Raw genomic sequence first — 19,850 nt, 5'->3', positions numbered from 1 at the left:
ATTATTATATTTACAAGAGCTGACCGTTCCATCTGTATGATGGCCATCTGCTCCATTCTTTCCTGCAGTTATGCGCGAGTGATTGAAGACTTCAAAATGAGATCTAACATTTATATCCGTTATTTGAATAAAATGGATCCTTCTTAAGTGTAGTTGCAATTTGGGCTGCAAATAACAATTACTTTCCTCAAGTAATTGATTAAAGGTTTGGTCTAAAAAATATAAAAAAAAAAAAAAAAACTTTGACATCTTCAAATTGCTTGTTTGTTTATTCAGTTACGGTCATAGATTCTTTTTTTAACCCTTGTGTTTTCTTCCATTGGACCATGCACTTGTCGTCCTCCCGGGCCAAGACAAAAGAAATCCACACTTTTTCTGACATTTTTGTCCCCTTTTTCAACACTTTTGGTGCTTTTTTTTCAATGTTTTTGGCACTTTTTTTTGGTTGCTGTTTTACACTTCTTTTCACTCCCATGTATAAACACCACTAACACCAACTTATTACTAGTTTTACACTTATTTTTGGAATTCATGGTCAATAAACCTCATTTATAGGAAATTATACCTAATCCTTGAGTTAAAAAAGCAGAAATTATGAATTATTTAGACTCATATTAAAGGAAGGATAATCACAGACTGGTATATGTCAACGTTCAGTCGGGATACTGTTTCGAAACGTTTCAATTTCTTTTTCAAATGCTAAAAAATTTTACAAAACACCCCAAACTCAATGAAAGTAGAGATCCGATCCTTTGTTGTACTTGCGAAGCGCGTTGTATGGAATCATCCACGTTATCTTTGGTTAATTAAAATTAGAAAGTTAAAAAGAAACCCATATTTCTAATATAGACATTTAGAAAATGGGTCAAATTTGACCCGAAGACAACACAAGGGTTAAAGCAGCAAATCATCACACTTGAGAATCTGGAACCAGTGAATCTTTGTCACTTTCGCCGATCAACTAATCAATTTATTGACCGATCTTTTCAGCTCTACTAGCAATAGTAAAAGGCCTCTTGTTTGATGGCAGTAGCGCTAAACAATATTGGCAAAGCCAATGACCGATGACGCGGTGGTTTCTTAAAAAAGCTTACGGTTACAGACTAAAGAGGTGGGGCCCAATAGAAACAAGGAGATGCGATGCTTGGGTTGTGTGCGCAAGAGAAATATTTGTGTCTTGATAGAGACTCAAAAACAGACTGGAAGGTGTGTGTGCCAAACACTTGCGGATGTTTATACGCTCTAACACTAACCGGGACTGATGTCATTAATGACCTTACATCCTGGTGCTAAGAGACTCCGCTCTATTCAAACAGGGTTAGTGGTCAGTTTATCCTATTGGCTCCAACGGAGGGCAGTAAAATGTCTGTAGACGGGCGTCAATGCAATTGTTACAGCCGTGGGAACTCCTGTATTCCTTGCGCTAATAGAGAATTAAACCGCATCTGCTGCTGTGAGTGAAGAAAATAAGCAAACGTAAATCTAATGAAATCCACACTGGGGTTTGCTTCGTTTCAGTCAGTAATCTGTACATGTGCAGATGATAACACAAACGCAATCTCTTTAATAGGTCTCCCTCCTCTGTCGCCTGGAGCTTTATCCCGCTAACAGCCATGTCTAATACCCGCAGCCTGGCTGTTTTGTCTGCTGCTCCAAGGTATCAGCCACAGGTCAGAAGGTAACACTCTGTTTACACGATCATTTCCTAAAGCACTCATGGTGACCCGCTGGTGTGAAAGTTGACTTTTTTTCTTGGCCTTTGTGGGGTGGGTTGGGGTGGGGACGAAGAATTGCAACATTAGCTACAGCTACTGGGCGTGAAAAGAGCCTGAGGGTGGGGGGTCCCGAGCTTGGGGGGCCCCGCTTCGCTGACCCTCACCCTCCGGCGGGGGCCCCATTAGCCTCGTCATCACAGTTCATTCAAGCAAACTGTACCAGTGTCAGTGACATTCTCCCACAAAGACGCACTCCTTTACACAGTCTATAAACATGCTTCTGCGGGCCAATTCATCGCGCAGTGACACCCCTGAAAGAGGCTCTTCACAAGGGCCGTTCTCACTGAGGAACGGGCTGGGGCCTTCGTCAGGCCTTCCTAGGGGCCACAAAGACAGGGGTCAGACGCTAATTTATAACATGGCCCCTGACTCTGCTCCCAGGCTCCTTAAACCACCAGCACAAAGCAACCACAGCACATTCTCTCATTCGGATTCGACTTCTCTCTCCCACTCAAACATGCTGTCATAGAAGTGAACAAACAAGCAACAACAAAAAAAAAAAAATAAGAAACCCACCTGTGCACAAGAAATGCTCTCGTACCACACATGCGGACAGCATCTCAAAATCACAGATAACACTCAATAACACGTAAAAAAACCTGCCTGCTTACACCCTTCATCCACACACCAGCTTCAATCCCTCACTGACTTCTCGCCAGATTACACGCTGTGAGTGACAGCTGAACTGAGCCATAATAGACAGTCTATATGAGATTATGAGGGTGCAACGGGGGGGCCATGTCATGATTATATTGACAAGGTGACTTACCATAAGTTGGCCGTTCAGATTCGACTTTGCACACAATAGCTGTGCTGAGCGCAGTCATCCATTGTAAGTAAATGTTGAGAATTTGGGAGAATGTTAACATTGTGAAGAATGTGCTGGGTGACGTCTTTCTGAATAGGCCAGGGATGGCCCCTGACGGGACCTTTGACACTGCAGGACAGCCTTTCCCTCGTCTCCCCTGTTAGCACCATGGCTCCTCAGTAACGCCCACCCCACCAAGGAACACCATGCAGGGAAGACAGGGTGCTGAGGGGGTGCAAGGATGTTGCTGCGGTCACACAGAGGTTAACAAATAAGTCTGCCAACAGCACTGTCAACACAAACTGAAGATGTGGAAGACACCTTTGAGCAAAGGTGAAGCCAACTTTGGAGCTAATGTGAGGAGCAGACAAGACAACTTTCTCAAACGGTCACTGAGAGGTGTCTGGCTGAATCCGGTCTAAAAGGCCATGGAGGTCTACAATTTCTGGAAATTGAATACCAGACCGACTTTACTCAAGACTGGATTACCAGCCTGGAAAAGTGAGCACCTGCCCCGGGCCCCCAGACACCCTGGGGGCCCCTGACACCCTGGGGGCCCCAGTTTCCCTTTGTGTCAATTGTTTGTTGGTAATTTGATTATTTGTTAATTTGTTGCACCACTGAGGTACAAAATCAACTGGGTCCTGCATTATTACGTAATGTTGTGGTTAGGGCTGCACAATATGAACTAGTGCAATATCCATATCGCAGGGGGGAGGAGGGGGGGGGCGCAATATTTGTTAAAGGCAAAATAGGTGTCAAACCATTCTAAAATAAAGTATTGTGGTGCTGCAGAGACGTGCTGCAAAAAAAGTCCCTGGTACCTGCCAACAGGTAGCTTTTTTTTTTAGTATCACCTACGTCGAGGTTCCAGGCAAGCTGAGGCCATACCAAAAGCTGATGTGAAAACCTGCATACCGATTGGTCAGACAGAATTGTCACTAATCGCTGCGTCATCATTGCTAGCGACAGACGGGGGTGTCCTGAACAAAACTGCCATTTTTAAATAGTTTAGTTTTTGTTTTGTTTTTGCTGCCTCCAGCTTCTTTTGAAACAAAATGTGTCTTCTGGCTGTGGCAAACGGCCACATGCCGAGAATCAAAAACAACACACCTTCGACGTTCTGCGCGTGTCGCGTCAGGTCACGGCAGTTTCCTGCGGCGTCGCTATGACGACCAGCCACGCTCGCCCTCACGGTTGAGGCGGTACTAAATCTGCAATGGAAAAAAAAGAAGCCGAGCCGAGCCGAGCAGAGCTGGTACTGGCAGTGGGTAAGTGCCATAAGATGGTCAGTTATATAATACCAAAAGCTGTCCACATACTCTTGGGAAACACTCTATTTTATTGCTTTAGTTGCTTGCCATGATACTGTATTACTCAAGTTGCTTTCATACTGTAGATTTCTCATTCATTTACTGTAGCATTTTGGCAACACTCAATAACACTATAAATACAAATTGTGATTAGATGTTCAGGTAGTTTTACTTGTTTGGATAACGAAGGGATTTCATGTCATTTTTGTGTTGCCTGCATGGTAACACAAATCAAGAAGAATACAACGCTGAATGGAACTCAGATATTCAAAGTGAAGAGATACTGGTGGCAAAGCTGTACCCGACAAAAATGGGGGGCATTCATAGTTCTTTGTAGGTGCTGAGAGATTTCTCCATGTCTAACCCCCAGCAGTGTGTGTGTGTGTGTGTGTGTGTGTGTGTGTCTGTGTGTGTGTGAAATAAACAGGTCCACCATGAACAGAGAGACACTGGGGAAGATTAACCTCTGCTCCTGCAGGCCTCCCAGGGTGAGAAGGCAGTTTAGAGTCAGAGTGACACCCCCCCCACACACACACACACACACACACACACACACACACACAACCATGTTATACAATATGATTGGAATATAGCTGCTGTATGTCTACATAAAACATTTGCTGCTTTTCATTTAGAATGGACACATACTACATTAGAGAGAGACACACACACACACACACACACACACACACACACAACCTACTCTGGTTAATACATTCATTCTGGCTTTATGGAGGATCTCCCTGTGATTATCCAGTCCTCCCTCTTGCAGCTCAACATATCTATTGGCTGGAAACTAGCCGGCCTTTCTCTGCTCTTTCAGCCTGTTGTTCTGGGAAAAGCCTAAAGGGAAACATTTAGATTGGAGGGCTCTTTGAGACGCTCTGACAGTTGACTGATGACCGTCCATAAAATGACAAAGCAACGCTGTGTGGTGGCCAGTGCGGCCCACTGCCTCCCCATGGGAAACTAATTGCTTTGAATTGTTAACGGCGACATTATTTTTCTGCCAATCATTGCTTTTCAATGCCCCGAAAATGAGCATGAAACAAGTCTTTTCAGCGAACAAAACAGTTAAATGTCCCCAATGTTGATCAAATTAACTTCAACACTCTGACAATGGACTATATTTGTGTGAAAATAATGGCACGCCACAAAGGACGCCTTTATGCCAGGATTTCACAGTTGTAATGTAAAACTTCTCTCCCCTGAACCGGACCAGCCACTCTGAATGGGGGTTGGAAAAAAGAAACAAACTCCAATACACAAAAGGGATTTTTTTTTTTTTTTTAAAGGAAAAGAAAAGAAAAAAACTGTTGATTTTATCTCATGCTATCATTTCACGGGCTCATTTAGCAGCCATGGTTATCATCCTCTAGAGAGTTCCAGGGGTTCCAGCATCACTTTCATTATATCAGCTGTCTCACACAGAAATAAGGAAATAGGCAGATTTCTTTTACTGCAAACACATTTCAAGCATTCTGTCCCTTAATATAGCACTTCAGAATTATTCCTTAAATTTAATAAAATGTCCAAAGAAATGGTTCTAAAAAACAGAAAGCAAAAGATGTTACGTTACATTGTGTGCACACCAAAACTATTAAACCTTGACGTAATGATAAAACAATGATTCTCCACATCAAGGCGTAGCTGAGTCAACAAGGTAAATAATGCTGGATGCAGCCCCCAAGCACATGTGTGCATTTTACAAAGGACAGGAAAACAAGCAGGGGATGCATTTCAAGCAGAGCTTTGCTTTGCTCTCTTGGAAGTGGCCCACACATCAACGCAGGCTATAGAGCAGTGCTTTTTTGATGTGACTCAATAGTGAGGCCTGGCTGGCTAAACGCTGTTCCTTCTCAGCATTGTTCCCCCGAGGCCTTGAAGCACTTTGGAGATAAACACCGTTTAGCAGTTAAAAGGGCCACAGAGGAAAAGGCTTATCAGATGTCTTCTCAATGGGCCGTAAGCTGCATTATTAGGCCTGGGCCTCAGATAAGGTGGAGGCTCAAGTTTTTGAAGCCCCGGCAGCAGAACGGTGTCCCCAGCACCGCTGCTGTGTGATCAGGCTCCTGTTCTGGCTGGCTTATGGATCTCAGCTGGTGATGTGTTCAGCCCCCACCACCCAACTCTCCCGTCCCGCGATGAGAGATTAGAGCTCAGAGAGGGAGAGAGCAGAGAGAGGAGGGAAGGAGAGGGGGGGGGGGGGGTTGGCTTTAGATATTCCCCCTGTCCCTTTTCCTGCTCTGCTTTCTGGGGGTAGGAGTCAGAGTTAGGACAATGGGCAAAAAGATGGTTCCCAACCAGCCGCTGAATGGGAACACTGTTGGTGGTAGCGCTTCATTCAAAGCCCGGCCCGGGCACATTGTCCTCCCAGATCGGCAGAGGAGAATGGAGTTTGCTGGTGGCTGCCAAAAGGTTAGCAGCCTCTGTGAAAGGACCAGCCCATTATTCACTGCCCTTTACAGAGCCCAAGCACCCTTTGTGCTCCTCCTCCCTTCCCTCTGCACCGCCAGCTTTTTCTCACTCCGGTGCTCCGGATCTGAGCCCGACGGTTTCCCCCAAAGTGAGCGACTGAGGCGCGATGCCACCACTATCCCACCCCTGTACCCCTAAGCAAGGAATACCAGGGGAGCCGGAACATATTAACCCTCTCACACCACCACCTTGCCTCACACCACTTACCCCTCATCCCCACCCCTGTCAAAAAAGAACCTTTAAATGATATGGCCCAGAAGTAACAACAAGGTTACCATTCACAACACAAGGGGATTTAGAAAGAGGGAGCGTGGAAACTGCCACTCAGCCAACACAATTTCTATTCAATCCCCTCAGCCACCCAGCGAAACCTCAGAGACGGGCGCTATTTAGGTGTGTTTACAAGGGAAGGGGAAATAAATCAACTGAAAAAGCATGATGAAAGCAGAGGAAATACAATGGAAACACTTAAATGTAAGCAACAACAGAGGTCCTTTTGAAAAGCTGCCATATTCTTTCAACACCCCAGCCTCCCTGTCCATTAAAAGCGGAGCATTCTTACATCAAATCGAGAATGAAGTACAGGTAAAATATGACCTCGTTGAGAATTCTTTAAAAAGTGCCTCGTAATTCATGCACATCAGAAAGCCGTGTGATAATGTATACCACCCATACGTGCATGTAGTTATTCAAAGTGGAGGTGTCGGGGGAGCCAGGCCGTGCATTCTGATGCCATCTGAATGGGAGGTCACCTGCTGCTGCGAGGCTTTTATTCTGTGCTAGCGTGGCCAGGTATAGAGCAGGGGCTGCACCGTGCACTCTCTCATTCCGCTCCACTGCAAATGGATAGCCCATAAATCACATTAGCGTGGCCTACGAATGGATAACCTGGCCTGTTGGTATAGACGCTTGCTTTACTCAGCGCAGAGTGAAGAAATCGTTACTATTACTATCAAGATTCCTAGAGCCTACGCCAGCATAATTAAAAAATGCTAAATTTATTCTAAGGGCTGATCCACTTGGGAGCACACATGTGCAAATGGCATTACAATCTGCCTGTTAGATTATAATAATAATTCATACTCTATGCACTGTCCACAGCACACTTTATTTAAATAAGGGCAATCGTTTTTGATTTCTAGTGTACAAAGTTGACAGACTGACCTGGGGGCTGAGCTCATGGAGTGGCCAAAATGGAAAAGGTGCCTCCTCTGGGGAGCATGAAGGTGCTCAGTAAAGATCAAGGCGGTACGATTAGGATTTATCTTTTGGAGAGCAATATTATCCATAATAAATCTCATGTAAATCAAACCCATTTCGAGATACTTCTTTGTTTACCCAATTTTTTATTTTTAAAAGAAAATTTCAAACTGATGGTTTACAAGGTTATGGTCACCACAATCCTCACTTTTAATATCATGGCAATGTGGTATTTTATATAGTATTATCTTAGATTTATATTGGACCAGAGTGTTGGACAGACCCATGTCCCTAACGGACAATCGACAAATACTTTCATCCGTTTTGCTGCCGGTAGTTGGATAAAAAAAACGAATATAAATGTAGGATTACACCACGCACACGCACACGCACACACACACACACACACACACACACACACACAAAAGGAAATGCTGAAAAGTAAGAAGGAGTTAGAGAGAGGGACAGAAACAGAACAGATAAAAGAGAGTTGGGAGTCCACAGACCGTGTAGTGAGTAAGACCCCCTACTTTTACAGACAGATGTAATCCGACTGGTCTAGGCAGAAATCTCCTCCGCTGTACCTCTCGGCCTCCGTCTCACTCTAAGCCTCCATCACAATATCAATACAGGTTTTGCCATGCCAGACAGGACTGGGAATTGTAGATAGCATTACACTTTTCTACATATCCAATTCCCATTCTTAAACAACATTAAACGCACACAAAAAAAAGAAGAAAAACAAAATGAGTGTTTTTAAACAAGACACAGAGACTATGTAAGGGTTTCAATCCAGAAATGATTGTGAATGTGTGATTCTCAATCTAAGGCTAAATCATAAAATAACTAAAACTATTGCAATGTGGAAAAACCAGCAGCCGATCAGCGACGCGGCAATACGTGCTGTACGTCATTTGGACGCTTTACGTTCTGATCCTTGCACTTACGTTCTTTTTGCGCTAAAGTTCTCAATAAAATGAAAAAGAAATTCAGTATAAAAAAAAATAAACAGATACAGTGAATGGGGCAATGACTTATGATGTCATCTCAATGAGAAGAAAACTATGTTCAAGAATGAGGAATGGATGAAAAAGCTAAGAGAGAAACAGAGAGGTGGGGGTGTACAGTACCTGTCTAAGACGTAGCCCAGCGCCTTCTGCCTGGTCCCAGAGTAGACGGAGGGGCTTTTCTCCCAGGCTACCAAGTTGGAGGCATCATGGAAAAGGTGGATGTTGACCAGATCAAATGCGGCGCGGGAGAGAGAACACCTTCTTCAACCACAACATCAGAAATGCACACTCAACAAAAGTTTCCGATGTAACTCACAATAACAAAAGAATTGCTGGCTTTTATTTATTTTTTTAAATTTATCAACTGCATTAAGACTTCTAACATAGTAATCAGAGGCAACGTAAGCATCGATAAAAAGCTCACGGTGTATTTTTAATAATGTTTTGGAATCGAACTCTAATCCCCAGAGAGAGAGAGAGAGAGAGAGAGAGAGAGAGAGAGAGAGAGAGAGATTTGTGATTAAATGATAGACAGTAACAAGGATATATTTTTGTCATTGCCGACTGGGTACACATTATCTTTTTCCTGATGATATATATATATATATATATATATATATATATATATATATATATATATATATATATATATATAAAACTATAAAAAAAATATATAAAACTTCTTCTAAGTGGGGAAAAAATAAGTGCTATCTAACCCAGGCCCTCTAACACTACACATTAGCGCAGATATCACTACAGTACATACAAACACTAATCTGCTTTCTTTCAGTTTGTCCTGTCGAGGAAGAGCAAGATAGTGATGAACACCTCCCTGCTGATCCTATCAATCCGGGCAGTTCTGTTAGCGTCGTGTTCGGCAGGGTGACCCAGAGGAATAGGTCTTATCTCAAGGAAGGGGGGGGGGTTTATTCGGCGGTGACACCCAGAACAAATGAATGCACGCGTGGCTTTGGCTATCTCTGTCCATCCATCCCATCTCGGATCTGATCTCCCCATTCTTCACCAGAACTCTTTCTCTGCGGCTCTTGTCAAACGTCATGCCCCTAGTTAATGCTTACCGTTTCAGCTCTTTAGTTTTCATGTCATCCTCCTATTAGATTACAATCCCCCCCCCCCATTCCCCCTCCCAATCCCCTGCTCTGCACACGGGAAGCCAGCGTTTGTATTCATGCCGCACAGGTTCAATTGCATGTCATGTTTTTAGTCATCTGTCATATGCAACTGCTTGACTAACGCGGTTAGGGCTAATCAAATCCCTGCTCTCTTCTGTGGCACACTGTCCGGAGAGGGTTCAGCTATGGAACTCTCTCTCTCTCTCTCTCTCTCTCTCTCTCTGTGTGCTCTGTCTATGACCACCACCACACCTTCGCACAGCCCACTGGGGCTTGTGGGTAAGAAAAGAAAAGAAGAAGCCGGACATGACTGACATGGTTAGATACATCTCTAATCGCGATGATACAGTGGTGATGATTCAGGGTTGAACAGAGATGAGGTGGGATGTGTCGCTGTAGGGACTCACCAGTCAGCCAGGGCCCATCGAGTTCTGATGAATCCCTTTCTGGACCACTTGCACTGCGGAGACGGAGAGAATCAGTTCAGCACGATGTTGGCAGAATTTGACATTAGTAAGGATTGAGTCAACGCGAGGCAAACGGAAGCTAGAATGTGGAATGTTCCACTGTCACGTAACAGTGTCCATCATCTGGGAGCACAATTTCACATTTTCCAACACGATCATGAACTATTAGGTTACGTTTTCATTCTAAAAATGTACTCCTGTACAGAATAATGAGGGCTTTCACTGAATAAAACTATTGGAAGATTTAAGATTCAAGATCCAATACTTTATTGCCATGCAACAAAGTTGCTAAGAATTTGGTGCAGTGTGCTCATTACAAAAAAACATAGCAGGACAGTCAATACCCGTTAAAAACACCAAAAGACACATTAACCCTCCCACCCTACACACACACACACACACACACACACACACACACACACACACACACACACAAAACACACACACACACACACACACACACACACACACACACACACACACACACACACACACACACACACACACACACACACACACAAATGCATACCATTTAACCCATAAGAAGGTTGTTGATGGATAGATACAGATACAAATTAATATAGAGCTGACTAATCTATTAACAAACATAACATTAGCAGTGGTGGATATATAAATAAGTAGATGTAATCAAGTACTGTACTTGAGTGCACATTTGAGGCACTTGTACTTTACTTAATGAAATACATTTGATGCTACTTTACACTTATACTTCACTACATTCTAGAGGGTTTTATTGCACCTTTTTCTCCATTACATTTAAAGTATCTGACAGCCAAAATATAATTTATATAATAGCACTCAAAAAAGGGCCATGCTGCATAGTAAGTACCTTTACTTTTAATACTTAAAGTACACTGTGCTTACAAGTAGGGCTGCTCTCTCTTAGTCGATTAGTCGACTAATTGGTCGTTTTGGTCTTAGTCAACTTATTTTTCTTTAGTCGATTAGTCATGTTTTACGCTTTTTTCATGCTGAATGACTTATTTCCAAGAAACTTTGCGGAGAAACTCAGATTTACAGATCTGTCGATTAAATCAACTAATCGATTAGTCGATACAATTGAATGAGTGTTAGTCGACTAAGAATTTCTTTAATCGAGCACAGCCCTACTTACAAGAGTAACCTTTTGAGTAACTAAAGTAGTATTTCCACCACTTCAAGTTTGTCAATCGACTTTATTGCTCAGCAACTATTTTCATAATTGACTAAGTGTCAAAGTTATTTTTCCAGGTTCTCAGTGGAGAGGATTTGCTGCTTTCTTTCATGTAATATGTTAAAAATAAATGATATACAGTACAGGCCAAAAGTTTGGACACACCTTTCCTTTATTTTCATGACTATTTACATTGTAGATTCTCAGTGAAGGCATCAAAACTATGAATGAACACATATGGAATTATGTACTTAACAAAAAAGTGTGAAAATACTGAAAACATGTCTTATATTTTAGATTCCTCCTTTGCTTTTTTTGATAACTCTGCAAACCCTTGGTGTTCTCTCAATGAGCTTCATGAGGTAGTCACCTGAAATGGTTTTCACTTCACAGGTGTGCTTTGTCAGGGTTAATTAGTGGAATTTTTCCCTTATTAATAAAAAAAGCAAAGGGTGGCTATTTTGAAGAATCTAAAATATAAGACATATTTTCAGTTATTTCACACTTTTTTGTTAAGTACATAATTCCACATGTTTTCATTCATAGTTGTGATGCCTTCAGTGAGAATCTACAATGTAAATAGTCATGAAAATAAAAAGTAAATGCATTGAATGACAAGGTGTGTCCAAACTTTTGGCCTGTACTGTATCTATATTATGTTTTAGACAGCTGGTTGCACAAATCTAGCATGTGATGACATTAAGTTGGACTTTTTTTTGTGTTTCTGACATTTTACGGACCAAAAGAATAACAAAAATAAATCACCACATGAATCGCTAATGAATAATCTTTAGTTGCAGAAGTATTCAGATCCTTTACTTCAGTAAAAATAGAAATACCATAGGCTAAAAAAAACTCCCTTACAAGTAAGAGTCCTGCATTGAAAATGCTACTAATCAGTCCTTCCAGAAAAATGCGGATTTTTTGTGTGATTGTTGCGGGCAAAAATCCTTGATTATGAGTCACGTTTTCTTAAAAGAATACGATGGAATATGCGAGATATTTATTCAATTTTATGCGATGACATTGTGGGAACTTGCAAAAATTGCGGGAACTTGCAAAAAACTGCGGTTTGATGAAAAAGAGAAAAAAAAGGGATTCCCCCAACACCCTGCTTTTTGATGATGGTCACGTCTCGTAATTACGTCACTTCATAACGTTCCCATGACAACAGGGGGAAATGGCTGCTCTTGTGTGAAGTAAACGCAACATTTTTCAACTTTCTGCTAAGATATGTGTGACGTTTTTTGCAACAAAAATGCGGGGATTATGAAATCATGCAAGCCCTGCATATTTTCCGCGGAAATCGGCAATTTATGCAGCGAAAGTGCGGCATATTTGAAAAAAATGCAGCCCCGGCATAAATATGCGGACTTTGGCTGATTATGCATTGAATTATGCGATCGCATAATCGCGTTTTTCTGGAGGGACTGATATATGATCTCAACCCTAGATGGGAGAAATGATTAATAATACATTATATAATTGGATATTAATGTTGTAATGTGTTAATGTGCTGTCAATTTTAGATACTACATCCACATTAGTTTAATGGTAAGTTAGGTAATAGTAAGTCATATTTTATAAGCTCGTCATAGGTTTTGTTTGTAAAATCATAACCTGAAAAGTAGATAATAACTATATAAATATAGTGTCATAAAAGCGTTTCTCTTTGAAATGTATAGCAAAAATGAGTAAAGGAGCTTAAAATGGAAATACTCAAGTTAAGTACAAGTATGTCAAAATGTAAAGCACAAAATATACTTAGATATTTTCCACCAGTGATACTATGTAGACAGGACATTTATTTGTTTAAATCCAGCAGAAAAAAATGTATTCACTTTCTTCAAACACTTTGAAAGTTAGCTTCAAATGTCTCGTCAGTTCCTTTGCAAGATGTCTGATAAATAACGCAGAGAGGTGTTTAAATGAAAGGCTTCTACACAGAGCCCACAGTACAGCCTGCAGGTGAGAGCTATAGAAAACATACAGAGCATTCAACTCAATATAGACCTCCAGTATGCAGCTGTTTGATCAGATCCCACCAGCCTTGACTTAATTATCCAATCACAAGTCCAAAGACCTTTCTCAAACAGCACATGATTCGCCATGGAGCTGGTTATTAAATGAGACAAATTGATGTTGCGAGTGTTCTCCTTCTGAATAGATAAATAAGTTGCTTTCCCTCAGCCCCTCTCCTTTTTCTGCCGATCTCTCTCTGATACTCCTAATGGGGAGTTAACTGCAGTGATGAATAAACTAATTATGGGCCAGGTCACATAATTACAAATTGACTAATTTTATTTAAAAAAACTCAGATGCAAATTATAAGGCTAAGAGGTATTTGATTGCACCTCACATCCTTCAATCTGCATTAGTACAAGATTAACTGTATCAAATTGAATTACATTAGCATACTTGAATTAATCCATACTGTCTCGGGCAGGATGTATGGGCCCAATTATAACTCGCTGTCCCAATATTGGGACTTTGAAAGGAGCAAATGGAATTAGATTTGAGTGCCACGGTGCGGCAGAACACATTGACCTTACACTTAAAATATTATTTATTTTTTTGAAACAAACTGAATCAGTGTATATTGGAAAGATAAACACAAGCAATGAGTATTGAGCAATTGCATTCATGTGTTTATGTACATGTTCATTCAATTACAAATTCACTATATTGCATAGAAAATCCATACGTGTGATGTACTGAATGCGTCTGTTGATGCAAAGTTGAGTAAAGAAAGTCTGAGAGAGGGGAGGATGAGGAGGGGCAAGATGAAAAGAAAGTGTTTGGGTGGTGGGGGTGTGAGGGGGGAGGGGGGGGAGAAGCTTGATGCTCAGTGCCCATACAAGCTCTGACTGCAGCCAGAGACGTTTAATCTCGATTTAATTTAAAGAGCCATTAACTACAATCGCAGCATTAAAATCCATCACTTCCTTGACACCCGGCCCCAGATTGCCCCATTTCCTCCACGTATGACTGATTGACCCCCTGCTTCATCGCTTGCTTATAAACATGGCACAACACACACATGCACACACACACACACACACACACGATCATCCCAGTCAAGTGGAACAAGTATCTGCATTTCAGAAAGTAAAAAAAGAAAAATACACTCTGCTGTCTATTTTACCCAATTTAAGTGCTTTTATTTTGTAATGGGAGTCCAGTTAAGATGATTATCTAACACAATCAATCAAAGTGTAGAAGAAGAGTCTCTCTCTCTCTCTCTCTCTCTCTCTCTCTCTCTCTCGGTTGACATGATGACATCATGATTTGGTTGCTGCAGCTGATATTGGAGCAGAGATGATGACACAGATGCTGTCCAGCCCCATTTAATCTCCTGCTGAAACATCATCATCATCATCATCATCATCCCCCCCTCCCTCCCCCCTCCACACACACACACGCACAAGAAAACATCTTCTTAAAAACAGATGCATTTAGCCAATGTATTCTTTGCTTTACTATGTCACAGTAATTTCGAACAGAAGACATATTTGGATGAAACGGAGAGGTGACATGTAATCATATCGTATATCAGGTTTGGGGGGGCTATATAGAGTCAGTGAGAGGGGACGAGGGGTGGGAGTCAGGGAGAGGGGACCAGGGGTGGGAGTCAGAGGGCGACGGTAAAAGGTCACAAGGCTCGGGGTGACATTGGCTGACCGTCCACAGGTCAGCGATGGCGTCTCCGCCCATGACAGTGATGAACGGCGGCTACACAGCGGGTCACATCCAGGAGGTGTCGGGCAATGCATATAAGGGCTGACCGCAACACACACACACACACACACACACACACACACACACACACACACACACACACGGGATGAGAATGAGACAGACGGAGAGACAGACAGACAAGATGGGGTGATGGAGGAAAGTAGGACCATCAGATTCACTGGAAACGGGAAACCACTACATAAAACTCCCCAATTGTGACCAATGGAAAATTACGCTCTATTAAATGTCAGACGTGACACACACACACACACACACACACACACACACACACACACACACACACACACACACACACACACACACACACAAGCCCTTTTCGAAGAAAAAAATCCTCATGCCACCGTTTCCCGGTCCATCCCGATTCTTTGACCTTTCTTATATTTCTGCTCAAAGTCCGACCCCCATAAATAATATTATGGCGGGGTGATGTTTGGAGGGGGGGTATGATAGAGGGGAGTGCAGGGCAGGGGGGGGTGGGGGGGGAACAAAAGCCCTGTGACAGAAATGCACTGTGAGTAATAAGTAATACACACAAACGCTGATTGATTTGAGCGCCGGTAGACAGTCACATTTATCTTTATTCCATCATCTAGGAGGGGCATCAAATAAGAGAGGGGTTTATATGGCCGAAGAGCACGTGTGTGTGTGTGTGTGTGTGTGTGTGTGTGTGTGTGTGTGTGTGTGTGTGTGTGTGTGTGTGTATAAAGATGCAGCACATGTGCAGAGAGCAGTCTCTTGTCACTGTCACCACTCAAATATCGCAGTAAACACAATGTAGGAATGCCAAGTGCTTTAAGAATTCATATGGTAAATTCAAGGCGATGAAAGAAAAACGATGGATTTAAACAGCCCAGATTGGATTTTTGCAGTAGAGTTCAGTGGTAAATCAATATAGTTTTCCTGATCCTTCTGTATACAAACAAAAAAAAAAAATGAGTGTGCAAAGCCTTCATCTAGCTTTGATTCCAACATTATCCCCTCATTTATGAGCTCTTTGCAGTCTCGTGGATCACGCCTGTCACGGAGAACAGCATCTGTGTCACAGGTGTCTTGTCTGGTGATAAATGCAGAGAGCATTTTACAAGCAATGCCAGTTTAAATGACTTCATCTCCTTAACGTTCGCATCGCGTCTGTGGATCATCACGTACTGCGTTTTAAATCAAAGGAGAAAAACATGAGGGAAGTTAACTTTCATCGGGGGGCAGAACTTGAAAGTAATCACAGCCCTGTATCAGAGCTTACTACAGAGGGCACTAAAAGGGTATGAAAAGTCAATGCTTTTATGGACACGCTCATGGTGCCAAACAACAAATACAAACTCATATCGATGTTGATCTACAGCCTGTCCGCTATTGCCTTCCCTTCCCTTCTCTTTTTTTTTCCTCTTTCTTCCAACGGCTGTGTAAAACAATCAATAGCAAGGGCACATTAAGGTCTGGGTCGTATACTTTATTTATATAAGGCAATGACAAATCCTTATGATGCAATGGGCTTTTGGAGGCATGTATGACTGCGCCAAATAAGATAAATATATTAATGCCCACTGGGGAGGTGGAGAGATTGACGGAACAACGGGAAACGACAAGCCGTCCAAATCCATCACGGCGACCTTTCAAAAGAAATGCGCCCGCGATTTTGTCCACTTCCTTCTTATTCAGCATTTCAATTAATGTCCCGGCTTCTCTCTCCTCCACTTACAGCTATAACTCAGAGTGGGATTACGGAAAGAACGGATGTTTTGCATACGGAGGGGTTGTCACTTAAATCAGAATCAAACTACCGTAGGAGCCCGAAAAGGGCAGTAAAAGGAAGTGTGAATGTAAGTGATTTTACCCAATATTTTATTTGATGACATTTGAGTTTGAGCCACTTTTAGAAAGCTGAATTAGAAAGCGTGATCTAGGTTCAATGACAATGGATACCCCCCCCCCCCCCCAAGCGTTAAGTCATTTAATTCAGAAAGAAAAAGACTTTTAATTTCTTCTCTCTTTCCACACTGGTTGGACATTAGTTTTCACCCTCTGCACTGCAGCCAAAACAATTAGTAAATGAATCAAAATGAGTCAACAGACAGAAACAGAATCTGCAACTATTTTTAATAATCAAGTATTTGTTTGCTTTTCAAGTAAAAAGTGCCAAACATTGGCTGGTAGATGGACTAAATTACAAATTTGAAGACCTTGGGTTCTGGGAAAATGTGGTCAATTAATCTCCTAAATAATTTGCAGTTTAATCGGTAATAAAAAAAAAAAACAATAGTTGCAGCCATACAGTACAGTACTGTGTGAGGATTTCCAAATATGGGCGCGTTTCATGTGTCCAATCCAGCACTCCACCACTCAAGTGCAGTGAAATGTACTAAATGACAATTGGTTTCTCGGTTATACAAACACAAACGAACACCAAGCCCTCCCGCCATGATGTCATCAGCTCGGTGACACTTTATTAATGGGGGACTGTAAAGGGAAGACACAAGCAGAGAAACACACACACATCAGTCTCCCAGCGGCCGCCTGAGCTGTCTGCTGTCACTCTCTAACCTTCCTCAGAGGATTCTGTCTGACGAACCGGATGAATTTCAAACACGCATCTCTTTTTCCTTCTAATTTTTCTCCCATTGAGAATTAGTTACGAGCATGTAAACAAGATACCTGTCTTTGCTCTTTGTTGTTAACTTCAAAATCATTCGGTTGGGGGTATCTTCCCATGTTTGTTACCATAATTACCCCACACATCTAAGGCTGCATGACCCGGAACGGAGCGCTGGGACTCAGGCAACTGGTTTGGGACCCTGTGTGGCGTTCTGTTCGGTCCAAGATCCCCGTGTAATAGGATTCCTCAAAGCTGCAGATGGATGGCAAATCTAGGCGGTTTCATCTACTAAAAGAGGGCATAAATCACTAGCGGAGGAAGCGGGGACGAGGCAGGGGTTATCACCAGTCTGCCTCCCTCCTGAGAGCTTTGCATTAAAGCATTAGTGAAATTAATTCATCTTTCATAAGAGGTTTGAGCAGTATCTGTGATCTATGATAACAACCAATTTCTCACTACGGAGGGGCCGGAGGAGGGAGGGAGGGAGGGAGGGAGGGAGGGAGGCAGGAGAGAAAAAAATAAAAAAATAAAAAATACTCTGCGACCCTGATAGACTACACAAATCTGCTCTTTTTAAATGGGCTAACATTATCTGGAGTGCTGCTCTCTGGAGCATCATCCCAGATTCATATCCCAGCCGGGAAAGAGGCATTAATCACCGGGCAAAACTTTTCTCATCTGGCCCCCCTCCCCTCCCACCTCCTTTCTCTCTACATCACTCCCCTCATCCCTCTCGCGCTGTGCCATGCCAGGTTTGTTTTGTGGTTTGCTTTGCTTGTCCTGTTAAACGCAGAACAATACTTTTGCTGTAATCATTTTAAATGGCGCTGCGCCTCAATCAGTGTAATTGGTTTTAGATCATCTCTGGAAAGGGAAAGTGGCAAACCTGAGACATGAAGATGTTTGTGTGTGTGTGTGTGTGTGTGTGTGTGTGTGTGTGTGTGTGTGTGTGTGTGTGTGTGTGTGTGTGTGTGTGTGTGTCTGAATGCATATGTTTGTGAGTATGTCTAGGGCGGCTCGGGGTGGGGAGTCCTGCAGTGTGTGAAAGAGACGGAAATTGGGGGGAAGTGTGTGAAGGGGGCCGTATCCATCTGTTTTGCATATATTTGCGGAGGCGGTCGTCGGAGCATGGTTGACAGATGAGTGGGGAGTGCGGGGATGACACACGGGCGGTCGTGCTCTTTATTACTATATCAGCACAGCCATGCTCAGCTCCCCTCTGATAACGCACCACGCCGGAAACCAGGAAACCCAACACAGCGGAGTGAGCGGAGAATCGCAAGGCGGGACGCGGCAGACACAAACGAGGACTTTCTCCGTTTTTCACCATTTTAATGTTTTGGACCGATTTGTCTTCAAATCAGCCATGTGTCCGCTGGATTTTCTTGAAGCAGAAAAAAACAAAAAAAACAAAGAGATACATATAAAATGAAATGGCTTTAGAAAAAGCCATTAAAAAAGCAGGGAAAAGAAATCTCTTTTTTGTATAAATTATTATCTGAAGTTTGGCAGAACAAGACTCAGTGGTTCAGATATATCAGAAGGTTTCTTTTGCAATCTTGTTTGAGGAAAAATAAATCAAAATTCATTTGATGAATATTTTTTCCAGCTTTATTAAACCTGCATACTGCATACAATGCGAAAGAGCTGTGTGCTCATGTGTCATGACACATCTCCTCCCCCCCCCCCCCTTACTGTGATATCTGTCAGCTGTCAGAGCAGAAAGCACCATCAGTCAGTCAAGTGTGCTTATTACATTACCCACCTCAGGAAAGTAGTCCTGTGGAAACTTCTCCTTCTCCAGCGAGGGCGTGCCTTCTAGTGTCTCTGAGTAGGTTTCCTTCCCTACAACCTTCTTGAATTTCTTGGCTAAAGTGGAGATGGAGAGGAAAACGGACGGAGGTAGAAAGAGAGGGGAGAGGGGGAGGAAGTGGAGAAACGGAGCAAGGAAAAGGCAGAAAGACTGGTTACAAACATGGCAAGTTCATTAGGCAGGTTTGGAGAGCCCCACGTGTGTGAGTCTGAATCTCCTGATACAATTAGAGCTCACTCAAAGCCAGAGCAACTTTGGCTTCCTCAGACAACTGCACCACCTGCTGGTCAGAATGAAGAAGATCCGTATTCAGCTGGAGAGGTCACA

At 42.6% G+C, this 19,850-nt stretch overlaps 1 protein-coding gene across 3 annotated transcripts in view; it reads right to left on the bottom strand.

The window, feature by feature from the left end:
* Positions 1-19,850, bottom strand: part of LOC120547882 (inositol polyphosphate-5-phosphatase A) — a 182,723-nt gene that overhangs the window by 54,585 nt on the left and 108,288 nt on the right. For all 3 annotated transcript variants that reach the window (XR_005637113.1, XM_039783660.1, XM_039783659.1), the window contains exons 6-8: positions 19,476-19,579; positions 10,125-10,177; positions 8,705-8,824 (exon numbers count right to left, since the gene is read on the bottom strand). Coding sequence is in view for 2 of the 3 variants with exons in the window: in XM_039783660.1 (XP_039639594.1) it covers positions 8,705-8,824; positions 10,125-10,177; positions 19,476-19,579 (277 nt within the window). In the remaining variant the exon portion in view is untranslated. The remainder of the gene's footprint in view (positions 1-8,704; positions 8,825-10,124; positions 10,178-19,475; positions 19,580-19,850) is intronic.

This window comes from Perca fluviatilis, chromosome 19 (assembly GCF_010015445.1).
Source record: "Perca fluviatilis chromosome 19, GENO_Pfluv_1.0, whole genome shotgun sequence".
Taxonomy (NCBI): Eukaryota; Metazoa; Chordata; class Actinopteri; order Perciformes; family Percidae; genus Perca; species Perca fluviatilis.
Note: the sequence above shows the minus strand (reverse complement) of the source record. Positions and strands in the feature narration are given on the sequence as shown.